We start from the raw sequence: 19,547 nt of genomic DNA on the forward strand, positions 1-19,547 counted from the left end.
CAGCTTCTGCCTGGTTCGCGGTCACTCACAGTGCCCTCCAGCGGCTGGTAGTAGGCGGTGAGGGTAAAGATGACCATGGCGCACAGATAGGAGGCCACGTTGATGTAGAAGGAAACGGCCCCAAACTTTCGCCACTTGTCCCGAAGTAGTTCATTGATGGGTTCCACGGCCAGCATCTCGTGGCGATTCTGTGGAAGGCGGGGTGGTCGGGGGCTAGACAGGCTGACTCCAGTACACCTTCCCCCACCCTCTGCCCTGGGAGCACTTTTTCCTCCTAATTTATTCTTCAACGACACCCAAACTTCTGGGCTCAGCATTCGAGGCTCTGCCCAATTCTGCCCCAACTTACCTTTCCAGCCTGTTCTAGACTCATAGAACCCAGAGCTAGAAAGATCCCTAAAGAATATCTATTCCTGTGGTCCCCAAACTCCAATCTGTGGATGGTGCCAAGCCACTGGCAGCAAAATCACCTATGGAGCTTGTTAAAAATATAAATCCCTGGGTTTCAACCTCAGAAATTCTGATTCAGGAAGTGGGACTTGGAAATTTAGCCCAAGGGTAATAAATACTTGACTCACCACAATTTTCCAACTCTGAACCCAGGACAGACATCAATAATTGAGTCCCACAAAATAGTTCTCTATACAGTTCCCTGGGCAGACACTACCAATCAATCAGAGTTTGCAGCAGAGATGCTAAACCTCCCACCATCCCCAATCTAAATCAAGTTGGTCACTAATTTCAAAGATGAGGGAAGTGAGCTCTGGTAGGGGAAAGGCATCTGTCCAAGCTCACAGAGCCAGGGCTAGAAGGGAGACCTTCTGCACCTGGGACCCAGCACTTTCTGCCCCATTTGTACAGCATCCTGTCCCTTTAACGACTTGAGTTTCTTTATCATCAAGGATTTGTGCAATTATGTAGTCACAAAGATGCCATGCAGTGTTATTCCTGATAGTTAAGTGCAGAAACAAACCCAAATGACCAAGAATAGAGGAATGGTTCATTAGAATGTGGTACATTTCCACACAGCAATGATATTGCAGAAGAATATTTAATGGTGCAGAACGATGTTCATAAAATATTCCTAAGTTAAAAAAAAAGAGCTTTTAAAAACTTCATATAACAAATGCTAATGATAATAGCTGACACATAATGTTCATCCTGCGCCAGGCTGTTCATTTGGTCCTCCCAGCAACCCAATGAGAAATGCTCTATCTTTATCCACATGGTACAAAAGAGGAAGCTGCAACTCAGAGAGGTTGGGTAGTTTGTCCTGAGTCATACAGCACGTAAGTTACAGAGCCAGGATTCTGAACCAGTCCTGCTTGCCCCTGAAGGCCGACCCTTACAACCTCTCATTTCCCCCCAGTGCCAGATGCTGTTCTGGGCACTTAGTTGGCCTCTTCTTCTGCATCCAGTTCACAGACCCACCACTTTGGGCCCCTCCCTCACTGGGCCCCATCTCCTGCCCTGATGCCTACCTCGATCTTGCTGTTGTACACCAGGATCTCCAGCACAGAGGCCTCTTCCCCACACGTGTCCAGGGAGGAGAGGTCATAGAGCGAGGAATACACTGGCCCATAGGCCCAGTCCTTGAACTTGCGGGACAGATGCCTGGTGTCCTCGTCTGTCACCTCCCGACGGATGATGTGCTGAAAGATCTGCATGGGAGGAGGGAGGGTCAGGGGGTCCTCTGGGGGGTGGGGAGCACTGCTGCTGGGCCACACACATTGGAGGGATCCTGGGAGCTTGGTCAGCCCATCAGATAGCACCTTCCCAGAGAGCAGGATGGAGGGAAGGGTAAAATATTTACTGAGCACCTGCTGTATGCCGGACCCTTTCCTCACATCATCTTCTTTATTTCCTACCCTTACCATCCTGGTTGACAGATGAGCAAACAGAGGCTCAGAGAAAAGAAGGATGTTCCCTGAGGCCACACAGCCCACTGAATCCAGACTGAACCCAGGTCAGCCTTAAAAATCTGAGTTGTCATGAGTATCTTCTTTACATAATTAAAACAGCAATTAATCAATCTTACTGATCAGTTAAATCTAGTAACAATTATCCTATTCGGTCCTTCTTATTGCTACTCCCACTATCTCTGGCTTACACACAGGGGAACTGGGCAACAGATCCAGGTGGGAGTCCCCCCAGGCCACAGAGTTCAATAGGCAAAGCCAGATTTTAAACCCAGGCCTTTTCTACCGCCTCAGGACTCTGGCATAATTGTGATTTTAGTAATTTTTTGCTATGTTTTTAATAGAGGAATAATAACTCTTACCGATTATTGAGCACTTATTACCCATCCCAGGATCTTTATTAAGAGCTTTAAGTGGATCACCTCATTGAGTTGTCAGAACACCATACCACAGGGCACTATTGTTATCCCCATTTTACAGATGAGGAAACTGAGGCACAGAGCGGTGAGATGCCTGAGGTGACATGCTGGGAAGTGGCAGAGCCTGGCCTTGGACCCAGGTGCTCCTGACTCTAGAGAACCCCAGATTTGGTTCTCAATCAGGTCGATGGGTGCCCCACCCAGGGGACAATTTGGCAATGTCTGGAGACATTTGGGGTTGTCACAATCGGTGGGGGGTACTACTGGCATCTAGTGGGTCGAGGCCAGGGATGCAGCTAAACATCCCACAATGACACAGAGCAGCCCCACGCCCCAGAACATCCAGACCCAAATGGCACTAGTGCCCAAGCTGAGAAATCCTGCTCTAGGCCCTGTGCTGTGAGGCCAGAGAGGGAAGCAACTGGCACACAGCCACTCAGCAGGTTAGAGGCTGAGCCAGGACCCCTGCCATGGAGTAGAGGGGAGTACTGCAGGGCTGCAGCTCTGGGACTCAGTTCTCTGTCAGTGGCTTGCCCTGGCTGGTGGGAATGGGGCAGTGGGCATCCAACGGGGTGGGAAGAGCAGAGAGGCTCTGGGATGAGGTTGAATAGCTTGGCTGGACAATAGGGAGCCACAGCAGGTTCTTGAGCTGGGACATCTGCACACTGGGGTTGGCAGGATGGGAGGTGGGTGTGCACATTAATAATAATGCATGCCAGCAGCAGTCCCTCCCCTGTGTGTGTGTGTGTGTGTGTGTGTGTATGGAGGGGCAAGAATGGGTGTGTGCCCCCGGCCCTGCACTCACCCCAATCTTGCCCGTCTTGGCGGCCATCATGAGGGGCGAGAGGCCGTCGTTGTTGAGCACGGCCTCCAGGTTGCTGTCGGGGAAGAGGCGGGCACACTTGAGCAGCAGCAGGTCGTACATCTTGGTGACGAACTTGGTGTTCTCGCGAGTGTTGTCAGCGATGGCCACCAGTGCGTGCAGCACTGTGTTGCCACGGGAGTCCTGGCGCCGCATGTCCGCCTTCTTGTGCGGGTTCTCTGTCAGGTAGTTGACGATGTGGGGCTGGTTGGTGCAGGCTGCCAGCGACAGGGGCAGCTCACCTGTAGGTGAGGGGGTGGTCAGTGACGGGGCCCCGGGGGCGGACACTCAGGGGCAGACACCGTGACAATGGACGCAGTGCCCACGGTCAACGTGGACGAGCCCCGGCTGACTGCACGTGTCTGGAGGCGATGCCCCCGGGTAGACAGGGGCCGGGGGGGGGGGCGTCATGTGACTTGGAGGCTGTGAGGGATTCTTTAAGGGACTTTGTGCCTGAACCCCAAATAACATGTGCCTTTGAGCAGGGGTGAAATTTAAAATCTTTCATGGGTCCAACTGGGACATGGCGGTGATGCAATCCGACCATCAGTCCCAGCTTAAGTCAGACTGGAGGATGCGAGTGTTAAGGGGCAGGGATACCCCATCACAATCCTCTGATCCCATCACGATCCCCACCGTAGAGATGGGGAAACTGAGGCTCAGGGCAGTGTGGTGATGCTCTACTCCTCAAAGACAAGACCTCAGTGACCAAGACCAGTAAGGCGGCCTGTGTACCGGGTGCTGTCTGGGCCCGTGGCCAGCGCAGCCCTGGCTGTTTGGGGAGGGCTCAGGGCTGCCAGCACCACCATAGGCCCCCAGCCCCCAGCCTCTCCCCCGTGGGCCCCAGGCCCCACCGGGCCCCTCCTCACCGAAGTAGAAGTAGCCTCCCTCATCCTTGGGCTGGAAGAAGCGTCCCCGGGCCTGGGCGTGAACATCGGCACCTTGGGCCACCAGAAGCTCCACGTAGTGTTTGCAGCGGCGCTCGATGGCGATGTGCAGGGCGGTCTGGCCTGGGATGGGGTGGGGGACAGTCACCGGGGGCAGAGACCCGACCAGTCGTGGGAGGCGCTGGGGTGCAAAAGGGAGAAATCCACCCGAGGGCAGCAAATAGACCTTCAGACATTCCCAGACGTGGCGTCTCTGACGCCCGAGGTCCCAGATCTGCTGCGTCACGCAAGCAGAATCTTGGGCTCAAGGGATATCCAACTCGGAGGGTCCCAAATGTGGGAACTTTTCAGACTCATAAGAGGCTTTCATCCTAGAGGAAACAACGGCATCAAGGTCTCACAGAATTGGGGATATAAAATTCACAGCCTTTGAATCTGCATATCCAGGAATCTGGAAGGTCAAGTTGGATTCACAGATCTCAGAATTTAGACCCAGGGAGCTGGCCCCGGTGACACCTGTGCCTCTCTGAGCTGGTGGCTCATAGAACTATTGCAACAAAGCCTCAGAGTATCCAGAACCAGAGCATCTTGGGTCCAGATTTCCAGGTTCACGGCCCCTTTGGCTCACTGCATCTGGGAACCTTGGAACCTTTGATTGTGAAACTCAGAATATCCAAGTTGGAAGGGGTAGTTATTGTCCTTTCGTCCGTTCATTCATTCAACAACTGGTTCCTGGGGACGTGCTGGCACTTGGGGCCCAGACTGAAGCTCTCAGTTGGGGGGATGGTTGGACAAGTGAAGACGGCGCCCCCTCCCGCCCAGCCCAGGGCCTCACCGCGGTAGTAGATGTCCCGGAAGGGCGAGTTGATGAATTCACGCATGTTGCCTGTGCGCTCAGCGATGTCCAGAAGCACAGGGATTGTGTCGTTGCGGCCGTTGCTCAGATTCAGCAGGGCTTTGGGCAGGCAGGTCTTCCCCGTGGATGGCTCTGTGAGTAGAGACATGCGGGAGAAGGGGCGCTCGGCCCGTGGCCCAAACTGCTGGGCAGCTGTGGACAGGGCACTGGGCAGGGAGCCAGAGGTCCTGGCCGTGTCGGTCCTCCTCTCGAGCCTGTTCCCTATCTGCTCCCCATGGTACTGAGAAGGTCAAATAAACTCAGAGGAGCAGAAGTTTTTTTTGTTTGTTTGTTTGGCGTACGCAGGCCTCTCACTGTTGTGGCCTCTCCCGTTGCGGAGCACAGGCTCCGGACGCGCAGGCTCAGCGGCCATGGCTCACGGGCCCAGCCGCTCCGCGGCATGTGGGATCTTCCCGGACCAGGGCACGAACCCATGTCCCCTGCATCGGCAGGCGGACTCTCAACCACTGCGCCACCAGGGAAGCCCAGGAGCAGAAGTTTCTTAAAATGTGGGAAGCTGCAGCCTGTAGAGAGGTTGGTGTTTACCAAAGCATATCTGGAGAGAATTTTAAAAAATCAAATAAAAAGGGGGAATGCTGGGTTAAACAATGCCAACCGTATTTCTTCACTACAGGACTTCTCAGAACCTTTAATCTGTTAATGAGGACTGTGAACCTCTAAAAGCAGACCCAGGAGGCAGTCTTTGCCTGCCTATTTGCACATAGATCCTTTTCCCATGAAGCGATTACACTAGTGCCCCTAGAGGGGAGCAGAGGGAGTGCAGCATTCCCCAAAGTGGAGGCTGTGAGCCATAGCGAACATGAAATTACCTTCGAGGATTTGGGGGCTTCTGCAGATGCAGCAATAATAACATTAAAAACCCGAGTGTGCAAGGTTTCATCCGCTTGACAAATCCCTCCTGTGAAGTCAGTCTTTGTTTTGTCCTAATGGGTCCTTAACATCTCCCACTAACGCTTACTGTCCCTTTGCAATTTTCTTTCCCTTGTATTAATTTTTATGGTGACAGGAGTTGATTTATATCTTTAAAAGAGCGAGTCAATGAAAAGAGAACTTACCTGTGAATCAGGCAGGGGGCAAAATGGCCAGATGCAGGAAGGGGATCAGGAAAGGGATGAGGAATGCGAAAGGCAGGTGTGGGCTGAGGGGCCCGCTCTGGAGCCAGGTCTTTGGGGGCTCAAATTGGGCTTTGCTCCTGATTTCTGTGTGACCTTTTCTGCTTCAGTTTCTTGTCTAGCTAAATTGAGGCTACAAAGGGAAATTGTGGGACTTCCCTGGTGGCACAGTGGTTAAGAATCTGCTTGCCAATGCTGGGGACATGGGTTCGATTCCTGGTCCAGGAAGATCCCACATGTCACGGAGCAACTAAGCCCGTGCGCCACAACTACTGATCCTGCGCTCTAGAGCAGGTGAGCCACAACTGTTGAGCCCACGAGCCACAACTACTTAAGTCCACGCGCCTAGAGCCCGTGCTCTGCAACAAGAGAAGCCACCGCAATGAGAAGCCTGCGCACCACAACAAAGAATAGCGCCTGCTCGCCGCAACTAGAGAAAGCCCGCGCACGGCAACAAAGACCCAACGCAGCCATAAATAAATAAACATATATATATAAAAGGGAAATCATGAGCTAATAGGTATTTGTTGATGAGCCCAGAGCCAGGCAGATAGGAGTCTTCAATAAGTAATACTGCTGCCTTTATTACGCCACGAGAAATGCTTTAGAGCCTCTCCTTAGGTGCTGGGAAGTGGTGAAAACGCAGAGACCTGAATTTCTGTCCCACGCTCCTAGGAGTGAGGTTGCTCGGACAAGCCTTGTTCTGTTTACTTTTTGCTACACCCCTGGCGCCCAGCCCAGAGTCAACACCAGGTAACTATGTACCGAATGATAATGGACTCCAGTTCCCCATCTTCATAAGGTGGAGGGGACCCCAAATGCTGGCCGAGGCCCCTGGGGATTCTGTCCAGACACACCCGCACTCAGGGGAACCTCAATCAGTCCGTTTTCTAATTGTCAGGCAACTCATGATTCTCCACGCTGACCTCATCATCTTTCCCTCCCCAAAGCCCAACCCGGTCTGCATGTGTCCCCTCCGTAGATGATGGTGTCCCCAGCCAGCCAAAACTTGTGTGTCACTCTTATCTTTGTCCTCCCTTCTCCCCACATCCAGCAAGTCCCACAGATTTTACCTATTTCTCCAACCCCTCCACCACGCTCCATCTCCACTGCCACCAACCTGGCCCAGCCACCATCTCTCTCACATGCCTGGTTTCCACCAGCCTCTCTGGACGTCCTTTAATCCACTTTCCACATAGCAACTGAGTCCAACTCTGGTCATGTTTAGCCACAGGGCCTTTGCACATGCTGTTCTTTCACCTCCTCTCTAATCCTTCCTCCACCTCTTTTTACCTGGCTAACTGCAATTCATTCAGACTTAGCTCAAGTGTCACCTCCTCCCAGAAATTCTCCCAGATCTTCCTGATTAGGTCAAATTGTCCAATACAGCCTCTTGTGGACACAAATTACAGTTTGTAATTGTGTATTTATTTCTGTGATTGCTTGATCAAGTTGGTCTCACCCTCGAGACTGAGAGCAACTTGAGGACAGGGTCATGTCTGCTTCACTCACCACTTCCGCCCCACACCAGCACAGAGCCTGACACTTGGTAGGTGCCCAATAACCACTTGTTGAATTAATACACATTCAGCGAAGGGGCAAGCTGGGCACTGCAGGGAATTCCAAACCACAGGAGCTCAAGTGGTTTGTGTGGGATGTGGAACTAGACCCTGGATTTGCACTTCCACACTCCGAGGCCCAGGCTGTAGCAGGGTCCGGGGCTGCCAGCCTGGGTCCTGGTATAAGACACGAAGAACGGCGGCTACCCAGAAATGGGGAGGGGTTGCAGTTACGGACTCCACCAGCAGGTGGCGAAGTAGCTCTGCCCATGAGGGGATAAGGGGAGGCTTGGAGCTAAGGGCCCTAAGTTAACTGCCAAGTTGGAGGTTGTGTGTGGGCGGAGGGGCGGGCCGGTCACTGACTCCCCTAAGAATCAATGAGCCTCTGGCTCACGAGCCTCTGGCTAGAAAAACACGCGGGGGCAAATCCAGGTTTTGGGGAGCCTGAGACTTACACAATTTGGGGATCCTGTTAATGAAAGCGAACACACAATTACAAGTTCCAGATTAGGTCCAGGGCTACAAGGGGCCAGAGCAAGCAAGGGGCCTGAAGCCTAATTAATGGGCCTGTAGAGGGTAAATCCCCCTCTACAGGTGCATTACTCTGTACAATTTCAGGGCCCTCTCCCAGCCTATCTTAGGGTCCCCCACCCACCCTCAGGCAGACACACTGGCCCGGGGGTTCCCAGCCTAGGCTTAGAGCCCCCTTTCAGCTCAGTCCTGAACTCAGAAGCCAGAAGGCTTGGCAAGCCCAGCCTGACGCTGCTCTGACCGCCGAAGCACAGGCGCCATGATCCCCATCTCACAGGGGTTCACTGCACACCAAAGCTCCCCACTTTTGCCTGGTGAACTTGGGGGGCCAGGTGGGGCCATTTGGTCGGGGCTTAAATGTGGGTTATCGCCAAATGAGATTCACACCATCACGGAGACCCTCTCCACAACTCTAAGCTCGTGCCCCAAACGAGGCCACAGCACCTGGCTGGGTACCATGAATGAATATTTTTTATAAGTCCGGTAATTCTCTTCGGATGGACACAATAATACAGCATCGTATCGTTTTGGTGTTCGAAGAATCTGGTTGATAAAGGTATATGTGAAAAATATACTACAGACCCCGTCAGCCTACTTTCACACTTAATTTACTGGAAGTACCTAAAGTCTCCAAAAATGGCCCCTGATCTCCCTGAAGCTTCGTCAGCCCCGAGCTGCCACAATTCTCGACATTTTATATGGATTTGTGGGGTCACTCGGCCAGTTAATTACAGCTCACCTGGCACCCAGCACTTAGCAGGTGGCTGACTTGGGTGGAGAGGCTCACAGGCCACCTTCCCCAATTTGCAGGGAAGCCCTGGGGTAGCGGAGGAAGCTAGTGCCCCGAGGTGGATGTTCTGAGCCTGGACGAGGCTGGAGAGTGAGCTGTCTGGGCTGAGTAAGTCCCAGGGCAATGGTGACTGGGCTCCAGCCTATAGCGGGGAGCCAGAAAGCTGGGCTGGGAGGGGGGCAGAGCCTCAGAAGCAGAAGCAGGAATGCCCTGCTCCCCACTCCAGAGCTCCCCTCAGAGGGGGCAGGAGCTCCTGGGACCCCAGCTGCCTTGTGCTTGGCACTGTGGAATTCTCTGTCCTCAGAGGCCAGGACTATGCTATTATTATTCCCCAGGGTACAGATGAGGAAACTGAGACCCAGAGAGGCCACACGTCCCTTAAGTGGTAATGCTGGGATTTGAATCCAGGTGGGTAAACTCTGCTCACCTATGACACTAATCTTTTCATAAATGAAGGCTGAATGAATGAACAAAGAAAGGCAGCAAAGGCCCAGAGAGGTTAAGTAATATGGTAAAGGACACACAGGACCAGACTCCCTGTCCAGTGCTCTTCCTGGCTAGCGCAGCCCACTAACCCAAGGGAAAATGCTGAGGGGAAAGGGGGCCCCCAATGCCAGGCCTCCCCCAACCCCCAGCTGGCCCACCTGCTATTCCTGGGTGGCTTACCCCGGAACTCCTCATCAGTCAGCCGCTTCTTGTGGGTCTGCAAGAAGGGGAGCAGCCCGTCCAGGTCAGCGGTGGAGCCCCGAGACACGATGTCAAAGAGGATAGGCCGGTTGAAGACTTTGAGTATGGGAGGCGGCTGGGGCGTGGGAGCTTTGGAGCTCTGTGGCTGCTTCCTGAAGGGGGAGGAAGCCGGGTGATAGGAGGGCTCATCCTCTGCCCATCCCACAGTCTCTAGACTTAGGGGCCCAGGGATTGGGGGGTGGGGGCAGCTGGAGCCCTAGGGAGGGACCAGACTGAGAGGAGAAAGACATCTGGAGACACAAAGGAATGTTTTATCCCAATAGACTCTACCTGGTACCTGTGTGTTGGTTGGAGACAGACAAAGAACACACAGCCCACCCATCCACCCACCCACCCATCCATCCATCCATCCATCCATCCATCCACCCACCCACCCACCCATCCATCCATCCATCCACCCACCCACCCACCCATCCATCCATCCATCCATCCATCCATCCATCCACCCACCCATCCATTCACCCATCAATCCACTCATCCATCCATCTACCTATCCATCCATCCATCCATCCATCCATCTATCTATCCATCCATCCACGCACACACACACCCATCCACCCATCCACTCTTCCATCCATCCATCCACCCATCCACACACCCACCCATCCACCCACCCACCATCCATCCATTTGTCATTTACTAAGTACTTAAGAATCCAGAGACTGGAAGAGACAAAGATAATAAGAAAATAAAGGAGGAACACCAGACTAAAAGATAAAGCAACTCTATCTTTTATTCAATCATTCACTCCTTGATTTATTCATTCAACAAACATTTGAGACAAATGAGGCCACGCACATAGGTGCTTAGTCCAGGCCCCACCAAAGTAAACACCCAATAAGTGTTAGCTGATATTCCTGTTATTATTTAGCGCCTACTGTGTGTCCAGAGTCTGTATGTGTGGGAGAAATGCCGAGCTACAGAGGCAGGTGGAGACAGAACAAGATGGAGAGGGCTGGGGGAGAGGAAGCGATGGAGAAAGAAAAAAGGGAAAAAAACACATTCATTCAGTCATTCAATAAACACTCATTGGGCACCTACTGTGTGCTAGGTTTTGAGAGCCAAAGAGCTGGAGCAGCAGCACCATGAGGGCAGGGACGCCCTGTGTCATGTCCTCACGCACCCAGTGCCCGGAACATACAAGGGCGAAGAACAATCTGTGAAATGAAGACAGGGTGGAGAAGAGAAAGAGGTGGAGATGGGGAGGGAGAAGAGGGGGTGTAGGGGAGCAGAGAGTGAACCACGACAGAGGTGGCAGGGCCAGAGGGGGAAGGGACACTGAGGCAGGGGCTTCAGGGCAGAGAAGGCCAGCGGCTCACCAGGGGGAGTGGACAGCCGCTCTCCCTCCTTCCTCTGCCCGGGCCCCAGATTTTACACCCCAGGGCAGGGCCTCCAGTGATGGGGGGCCAGGGAAGGGGGAAGAGGTGCTTCCTGACGACGGGGGCACACAGGCTAGGGCAGCCCCCATTTTATCTGCTCCTGAACTGTGACCTTTGAGCCAAAAAATGAGATGAAGTAACACCCTCGCCCTCAGTCTTCACCGAGGCAGCCTTCGGGGTCTCTGAAGACCTCAGCCGCTTAGCCACGTCCCAACTCCTCTGCGGCCCCCGTAAAGCCGTTAGCCCTGGCTGTCTGGGGTAATGGTGGGGATGAGGGCTTGAAGGAGGGGATCTGAGGGAGGGGAAAGGGAGACAGGGAGTCCACCAGCTTCCAATGGGACCTTGGAGGGATGGGACACCAGGGCACTTTGCTGCCCTGGGCCTGTTTCCACCTCTGAGTGGAGGTTATGCAATTTGTCCAGTACAGCATGTGGACTGCGAGGCCCCATTTCTTGGACACATTGAGCCCCTCTAGCCTTGGGCCCCTGTACATGCACTTCCCTCCACCTGGAACACCTTCCTCCCACCACCCCCGCTGTGTGGCTGCCCTTTTTCACCCCTTAGCGTTGGGCTTAATGTCAGCTGCTCCAGGAAGCCCTCCTGGACTACCTTTTCTGTATCAGCTCCCCTCTCCCACCTCAGCACCTCCCCAAAAGTGAATTGTCTAATCACTTGCTTATTACCTGTCTTGTCCTCCAAACTGAAGGTACCAGTGACAGCTACTCAGTGTCTGAGCTGATAGGAGTAACGTCTGTTCTGACTCACCCCTGGAGCCCCAGGGCCAACCGCCCTACCTGGCATGTGGCGGGTGCTCCAGAAACGGTCACCGAACAAATCGGCGGCTCAGTGAATAAATAAAGGAAACAAAGCAAGGGCTGAGGTGAGTGGGCTTCATCCAAGGGCATAAATGAGTCTGTGATCATCAAGGGGGAACAGAGGAGGACCAGGTGACAACAGGGCATCTGCAGACTTCAAGACTCTCCTCCAGACACACACACAGGCCTGAGAGAGGTTTTCATGGGCTGATGGCTGGGCAGAGAGACAGCAGATGAATAGATGGGTCGATAGATATTTGAATGAGTGATGATGGATGGATGGATGGACTGGACAAGTGGATGGGCAGATGGAAGGGTGGGTAGCTGATGACAGAGAAAGAGAGAACAAAAGAAAGACATGGAAATGAAATGAATGAATGAATGATGAATAGTTTGATAGCTGACTGGCTGGATGAACAGAAACAGTGAGTAGGTGGGAGAATGGATGGATTTTGGCTAAGTATATGGTGGATAAATGGAAGGTTTGTTGTATGAGTGGATGACTGGCCAGATAAGATGGGACAGATGGATAGATGGGTAGATAGATATTCGAATGAGTAGATGATGGATGGATGGACGGACTGGACAAGTGGATGGCTAGGTGGAAAGATAGGTAGCTGGATGAATGAATGAGTAGATAATGGATGGATACACAGATGGATGGATATACAGATGGATGGATAAGTGGACAGACAGATGAATGAATAGACAAGTATACAGAAAGGTGGACAGATAGGTGGATGGATGGATGAGTGAATAGGTAGACAAATGAATGAATGGATAGAAGGATGGATGGATGGGTGAATGGATGGATGGATGGATGGATGGATTCAATACAGAGGCGGAGACCCTCGGCCAGGCAGCCAGCAATACTCACTCTATGACCTTCCTCCTCCACCGCTTGTCACTGGGGTGCTGGCGATAGGTGCCATAGTCAAAGAGCGAGTCCATGGGCGCCTTCTTGGGCCCAGGCACCACTGAGGACTCATACAAGGTGGACTCCAGCAGGTCGATGGGGTTGGGCACCCCCTTGCGGAAGGCGCCCTGGAACTTCATGCGCAGGTTTGGTCGCCCATCGCCTGGGCCGGCGGGGCGACCACTGTCAGCCGGAGAGGGCGACGGGGAGCCGTCCTCCCCCTCGAACAGGTTGGCCAGCGAAGAGAGGGGGAAGGCCTCCCCACTGGGGATGCCACTCTCATCCCCGGGGGGCTCAGCTACCTCCCCAGGCCCCGCGCGGGGGCCTTCGCTGGGATCCGCCATGCTGCCCCTGGACCTGTCTGCACTGCTCTGCCTGTAAGGGAACAGGAGGGGAGTCAGGCCGGCTCCAGGAAGCCCCCTCCCACGTGGGCAAACAGCACTGCTGCCAGCTTCTTCAAAGCCACCGTTGTAATGACAGGGGTTCAGGGTGGCCACTCCCAGATGTGGTTGGCCGCCAGCCCCCGGCAGGAGCTGCAACAGAGCCTCTTTCAGGGACCTGGAAACATGAGTCTGCCTCAGGTCCAGCTACCCTGGATGTTAGCTGGAGGAGAAAGGGCATCAGAGTCACACTGGGTCCCCAGATCTGGAGCCTGGGGCCTACTCCTGGCCAACCAAGCCAGCTTCGGGGCCCCCAGAGCAGGATTCAAGTTCCAAGCTCCACATTTAGCAACCATGTGATGCGAAAGTGGATGGGTCACAGCCTCGGTTTCCTCACCTGTGAAATGGGGATGCTGAAGCAGAGAGCACGTGTTCCAGCGGCCAGTGCCGCGCCTGCCACACCGTAAGCACCTACTAAAACAGAACCACCACATCTATGCTTCAGGGACACTAGGTGCTCAGAGATACTCACGAACCCACTGTGGGAGTCAGTAGCCCTCAAGTTCCCAGCACCGTCATTATGACCCCATTTCACAGAACAGGAAACCCAGGTTCTGAGAATTTAGTTAACTTCCCACAGTGCACACACTCTGCTCCCCAGTGCCAAGCGCTGACCCCTTCCCTCCCCTCTTTGCCTGGTTAACTCCTGCCCACCTGCGATCCCAGCTCATGTCCATTCCTCTGGGAAGCCCTCCCTGACCATTTGTTCATGAGATTCGTTAATTCCTGAGCTGTGAGCACCAGAAGATAGGGAATGCATCTGTTTCGTTCACTCCTGTGTCCCTGACACCTAGAAGGGTGCCCCAGGGACACACGACCTGATGACAAAGGTATTATTTGTTCCCATTTGTCAGATGAGGAAAATGGAGCTTTAAGAGGGGAAGTCATGGGCTTCCCTGGTGGCGCAGTGGTTGGGAGTCCGCCTGCCGATGCAGGGGACGCGGGTTCGTGCCCCGGTCCGGGAGCATCCCACATGCCGCGGAGCGGCTGGGCCCGTGAGCCATGGCCGCTGGGCCTGCGCGTCCGGAGCCTGTGCTCCGCAACGGGAGAGGCCACAGCAGTGAGAGGCCCGCGTATAGCAAAAAATAAATAAATAAATAAAAAGAGGGGAAGTCACATAGCTTGTAAGAAGAGTTGGACTTCAACCCAGTTCTCTCTGGCTCCCAGGCCCAACTTTTAGCCAGGAGAAGGGCAAGGGAGGGACAAGGCCCTGCTGGCTGTCAGCCCCCTGCCCTCTGCAGCACGCCACTGGGAGGGCTAGACACCAAGGGCAAGTTTCCTGGAACTCCTACCATCCCACCCGGGCTGCAGGAAAATGTCTGGAAAGCCCTCTTTTCTATATCTCTCCATCCCCACACATTAGCAGAAAAACAAATAAAGATTGGTTCCCACCTTGTTTGTTTTGTGGCTGCCAGGAGGGAAGGCTAGGGCACTGCAAGAGGCCTCTCTCGGCAGGTGCAGCAGGGCACACAGAGGGGCAGAGCTCCTGCCGGGGACAGACCCCCTTCTAGGCACCAGAGGGTAGGGAGAGCCTAGATTTTAGAGTCTTCCAGGCCTGGGTTCTAACCCCAGCTCTGCTATTTATGTGCAGCATGACCTTGAGAAAGTGACCTTAGCTACCTGAGCCTCAGTTTCCTCATTTGTAAAATGGGTACAATATAGTAGCTTTTTTCATACGTTTGCAGGAAGAAGTAAATGAGATCAGGCATGTCCAGTGTCAACCCTGGGATTAAACTGGGAGCTGTCAATGATTATAATCAAAGGAGTAAGTAAGGGTTAGGAGCACAGTTGCTGAAATCAGATATACCCAGTTCCCATCTTGGCCCTGGTTAATTAGCAGCTGCGTGATCCTGGGCAAATCACTTCCTCTCTCTGGGCCTCAGCTTCCCCACCTGTAAAACCAGGGTCACCACACCTCCTCCTAAAGCTCTTGGGAAATGCCAGTGCCCTCAGGAATTTGAAGCACCCACTGGATGCCAGCACTTAGTAGGACTTCAGGAGACATTAGTTCCTATCCACCTGCCAGGTGGGAAAGGGAGACCCCTAGTGGCTGCCACATGAGTCTGGGCTTAGTAATGAAGGAATGGGGGTATGTGGAGGCAGAGAGGGTGTCCACTGGGGTGCAGGCATTGAGGGGGAAGATTAGACTTCCCCCGGCCCAGTCCTGTTCACCTCAATGGGGACCCAGGGTCAAGGGAAGAGGAGGCATTGGGCACGTGCTTCTGCTGTTAACACCCTCCTTATTACTGCACCCCTGTCCCACGGGGGCAGGACAGCCCCTGCCTTAGGTGGGGGCAGAGGAGGCAGCCGCTCAAACCCCCGCCATGCCTGCACCCCCTGCCCTAAGAAATCTCAACTCAGATGGCATCCAGGGTTTCTGCGGACTCCACAACAAGGGGTCTGGAGTCAGCCAGCCCCAGGTTCAAATGCCCCCTCAGCCACTCACACACTGCTCGTAGCCTTGACAAGACACATAGAGATCAGTATGAACATATTAATTATGGTGAAGTAGCAATTTTGAACTAAACCCCCATCTTCATCGTGATTATGTGGCTCTGATGGGCCCAAGTGCTTCATACGCGCACTCTCAACCGGTCCTCACTGCAACCTTAGACCAGCAGTTCTCAGCTGGGGGCCCTTCTGCTCCCCAGGGACACTCGGCAATGTCTGAAGACATGTTTGGTTGTCACACTGCGCAGAGGAGAGGGGGCTACTGGCATCTAGGGGGTCAAGGCAGACCAGGGATAGTGCCAGACATCCTACAATGTACAGGACAGTCCCCACCACAAGGAACGACCCAGCCCAAAAAGTCAATAGTGCTGAGGTTGAGAAATCCTGCCCTGGAGGTAGGTACTGCTATAATTCCCCTTTCACAGAGAAGGAAACTGAGGCTCAGAGAGGTTAAGTGACTTGTCTGAGGCCACCCAGCAGGTTAGTGACAGAACCAGGATTCAAATCCTGGCAGTTGGCTGTGGAGCCTGGGCTACCCTAACCCCTCAGTTGAAGGCATGGCCTGGGAGCCAGGCGCCACACCAGACCCTTAGAATATCTTGTTCAAGGTGCACAACAGCCCCGGGAGGTAAGGGTTATTATTCTCAGCTCATGCTAATCTCTCTGAGCCTTGGTTTCCCTACAATAAAATGAGGGTTGCAAAACAGCTTCTATCCCATAGGGCTGCTGTAATGGACAAGTCAGGTGTCTCTTGGGCACCTAATAAGCACTTGACAAATACTTTAATCATCGTCGCCATTATGATACGGTCCCAGTTTACCTGCCCTCCTCACCACCCCGCCTGCCGGGCACACACATGTGGTAGGACTACAGCCTGGCATTCACGGTCCAGGTTAACATTCACCAAGCCCTCCCAGCCTCTCCCTTGGTTAACCGGCCAGAGCCTCCCATTTTACAGCTGAGGAAACTGACTCTGAGATGCCACACGGAGAGTGAACGAACGGCCTTGAAGAAGGCCTCTGGACTCCGAACCTTGGACTCCTTCCACACCACACAACCCAAGTGCGTACAGACACCACTATGCACATCCACACACATATACACGTGTACACACATGTGCGTGCGTGCACACACACACACAGCCTGCTCTGTGGCCATCCCCTCCCCAAACACTGCCCTGTTCTCTGTGGTTGGGGATAGAGTTCACTCCCTGTTCTAATTTGCCCTGTAGGCTGTTATTACACATTCCAAACCCATGCCAGATTTAGAGGGAAGGAGGGGTACAGGGCAGGAGAGAGGCTGAGAGTCCTCCTTCATCTCCTCTGTGTGTAAATATCGTGTATGTTTCTTCCTGTCTCTCCCCATGTGATCCGGCACATGCCGGCTTGCCTGCTGTGAGCCCCTGGGAATGCCTTTGCAGCAGGTAGCGCCCAGATGGCACCAGGAGCATGTCTGGGGCTCAGCGAAGGACATTTAGGCAGAGCGTGGACATCCCCACACACTGTGTGACCGCTGTGTTCACTTAACGCAGCAGATTTCAAATGTTTTTGTTTTAGCATCAAGCAGCAGGACTGGAAACCATTCACCTATGTATTTACTCAACAAATGTTTATTGAGCACCTATTGTGTGCCAGGTCTTGGGGACACAGACGTCAGCAAGACAAAGAACTCCTGCCCTGCTGGGGCTGACCTGGTGGGAAAACAGAAGAAACCGCTATAGACAAAGCAAGAGGCTGAGGCACGTCTGGTGGCAAGAGCTGGTTAGACCAGAAGGGCTCGGGAGTGGCCGAGGTCAGGGGTGCGGGGGTCCCGGGCGGGGTGAGGAGATACAGTGCTGAGCCAGGGTCCCCAAGCCTTCCTCTCTGCCTGGGTCAGACTCCAGGCTCTCCAGAAACATGGCTGAAGGTCATGCATGCCTCTGATGGCCCTGCGGACTCAGTCAGAGCAGCCAAACCCACGATCCCTCCCCCCTAAGGAGGGGGCACCTGGCAGGAGCTAAGGGGGCATGGAAAGAACTTGCATTTTGATGTCAGAGCAGCGGGTTGGCTCCCAGACTCACCACTCATCAGCTGGAGGAGCCTGAGAGACTGACTTAGCCTCTCCGAGGCTCGCCTGCCTCACCTTTCCTTGAGGAACTTAACTGGGTCACCGTGAGGATTATATGAATTGAGTCAAGCACCCGGCACAGAGTAAGCCCTCAGCAAACAGCAAACCGCAAGACTACGTGAACGGCAGGTGCCTTCTGAGAATCCCGGCCTCAGCAGGGGTGGGGTGGAAGTCTCTTGCTCCATCCCCCTGTCCCCACGCAGAGGGTAGAAGAAGGGACCCATCCTCACCGTTACCCTGTGGCTTTGCCTGATCTCGTGGAAACCCTGGCACGTAATGTCAAATCCCATCCTCCTGATTACGTGACCAAGGAAAGCTGCTTAAATCTGGGGGCAAGTTTAGGCGTGCAGGGGCTGCTCTACCCCTGGGGGAGGAATTCCAGGGAGCTGGGATCAGTGCACTCCAGCTGCTGAGTGCCACCTGCTTGCAGGGCAAACAGGAGTGGAAGCTCAGGGAATTCACAGTCTAGGAGGGAAGGCAGATGGCTTTCCCCCTCCAGGCCTTTGCCTGGGCTGTTCCCTCTGCCTGGGATGTACTTCCTCCACTAACCCTTTCTTTGAGTATCATCTCAACCAGCACTTCCTCTGAAAAGCCCTCCTGCCACCCCCCCCCACAGTCTAAACCGGCTCCCTTGTGTTCACTCTTAGAGCAAATTGTGCCTCTCTTTATAGCGCTTCTCATGATTAGACTTTGACCTTTACTTATATCATTCTTTTATTCATCTTCTCTCTTCTCCTCTAGTTTTGAGTTCCATGAAGGAGGGACTCTTTTGTGTCTGCTGTCTCCCCAGCAATCAGCATCGTGCCGAGGCATCAGTAAGTTCTTACACTGCAAGGCAAGGTCCTCTGAAGTTCTGGAAGGAGGAAGGTGGGAGGAGGCAGCACTAAACCTGACGGGCACAGGGAGGGGCTGCAAGGAGGAGGGCTTGACAAGTGGAATGGGATACAAGAGCAGAGGAGAGAGCAAGGTCAAGGGTACGGAGCTGGGAAAGAGCAGGGGGCACTGAGGAACGGTGCAGCCTGAGGCATCAGAGAAGAAAGGTGGGAAGGAAGAAAAGATGGGTGAGTGGGTGGGCGGATGGGGAGATGGGGAGGAAGATGAGGATGGATCCCAAGGTTTGCTGGTGCCGAGAGAGAAAACACCGGCTCTGTCCAACCCCCCTCCCTCCAGGTGAGGAAACTGAGGCTCAGAGAGGTGGAGTCACTCTTACAGGGTTGCCCAGCTCCTTAGAGGCAGAAGCAGGTCTAGGATCCACGTGGCCCCAGGACCTATGCCTTCAGTGGATACTTTACAAGGACCAGGAGACTCGAGAAGAAAAGGGTGGAAGATGGGGGTGGAAGAAGAGTGGTTTCGGGTGAGTGGTGGGAACCAGGGGCCCCAGAGGCAAACTGCCCACTCACCGGTTGTGTGACCCTGGGCAAGTCACTGGCCTTTCTGTGCCTCTGTTTTCTCACCTGTAAGTGGTGATGATCATAGCACCTATCTCCGGGTTGCTGAGAGGGTTAAAGAAGGTAGCACCCAGCAGAGAGCACACACCCAGTAATGATGGCTGTTGTCAGCATCACCGGTATCATTACATCATCATTAGTAGAAGATGAACTGACAGACTGAGGACCAAGGAAGGTATGATAGCCAGGGAGGGCGGAGTGGCTGGGCCCAGAGCCTGGGACTCTGGCAGCCACCTCAGAGCAGCTGCCA

The 19,547-nt window shown here is 53.8% G+C and overlaps 1 protein-coding gene across 2 annotated transcripts in view; it reads right to left on the reverse strand.

Annotated features, from left to right (window-relative positions):
- The window catches only part of TRPV4 (transient receptor potential cation channel subfamily V member 4), a 36,591-nt gene that overhangs the window by 9,300 nt on the left and 7,744 nt on the right, over positions 1-19,547 (reverse strand). Inside the window, exons 2-8 of one of the 2 annotated variants that reach the window (XM_060310302.1) lie at positions 12,814-13,703; positions 9,662-9,834; positions 4,923-5,075; positions 4,070-4,210; positions 3,144-3,442; positions 1,482-1,661; positions 30-188 (exon numbers count right to left, since the gene is read on the reverse strand). In XM_060310302.1, the coding sequence (XP_060166285.1) occupies positions 30-188; positions 1,482-1,661; positions 3,144-3,442; positions 4,070-4,210; positions 4,923-5,075; positions 9,662-9,834; positions 12,814-13,196 (1,488 nt within the window). In that variant the 5' untranslated portion in view covers positions 13,197-13,703. Of the gene's footprint in view, positions 1-29; positions 189-1,481; positions 1,662-3,143; positions 3,443-4,069; positions 4,211-4,922; positions 5,076-9,661; positions 9,835-12,813; positions 15,160-19,547 lie in introns of those variants that run through there. The other variant, XM_030860606.2, reaches the window with a different exon arrangement.

Source organism: Globicephala melas, chromosome 13 (assembly GCF_963455315.2).
Source record: "Globicephala melas chromosome 13, mGloMel1.2, whole genome shotgun sequence".
NCBI classification, from domain to species: Eukaryota; Metazoa; Chordata; class Mammalia; order Artiodactyla; family Delphinidae; genus Globicephala; species Globicephala melas.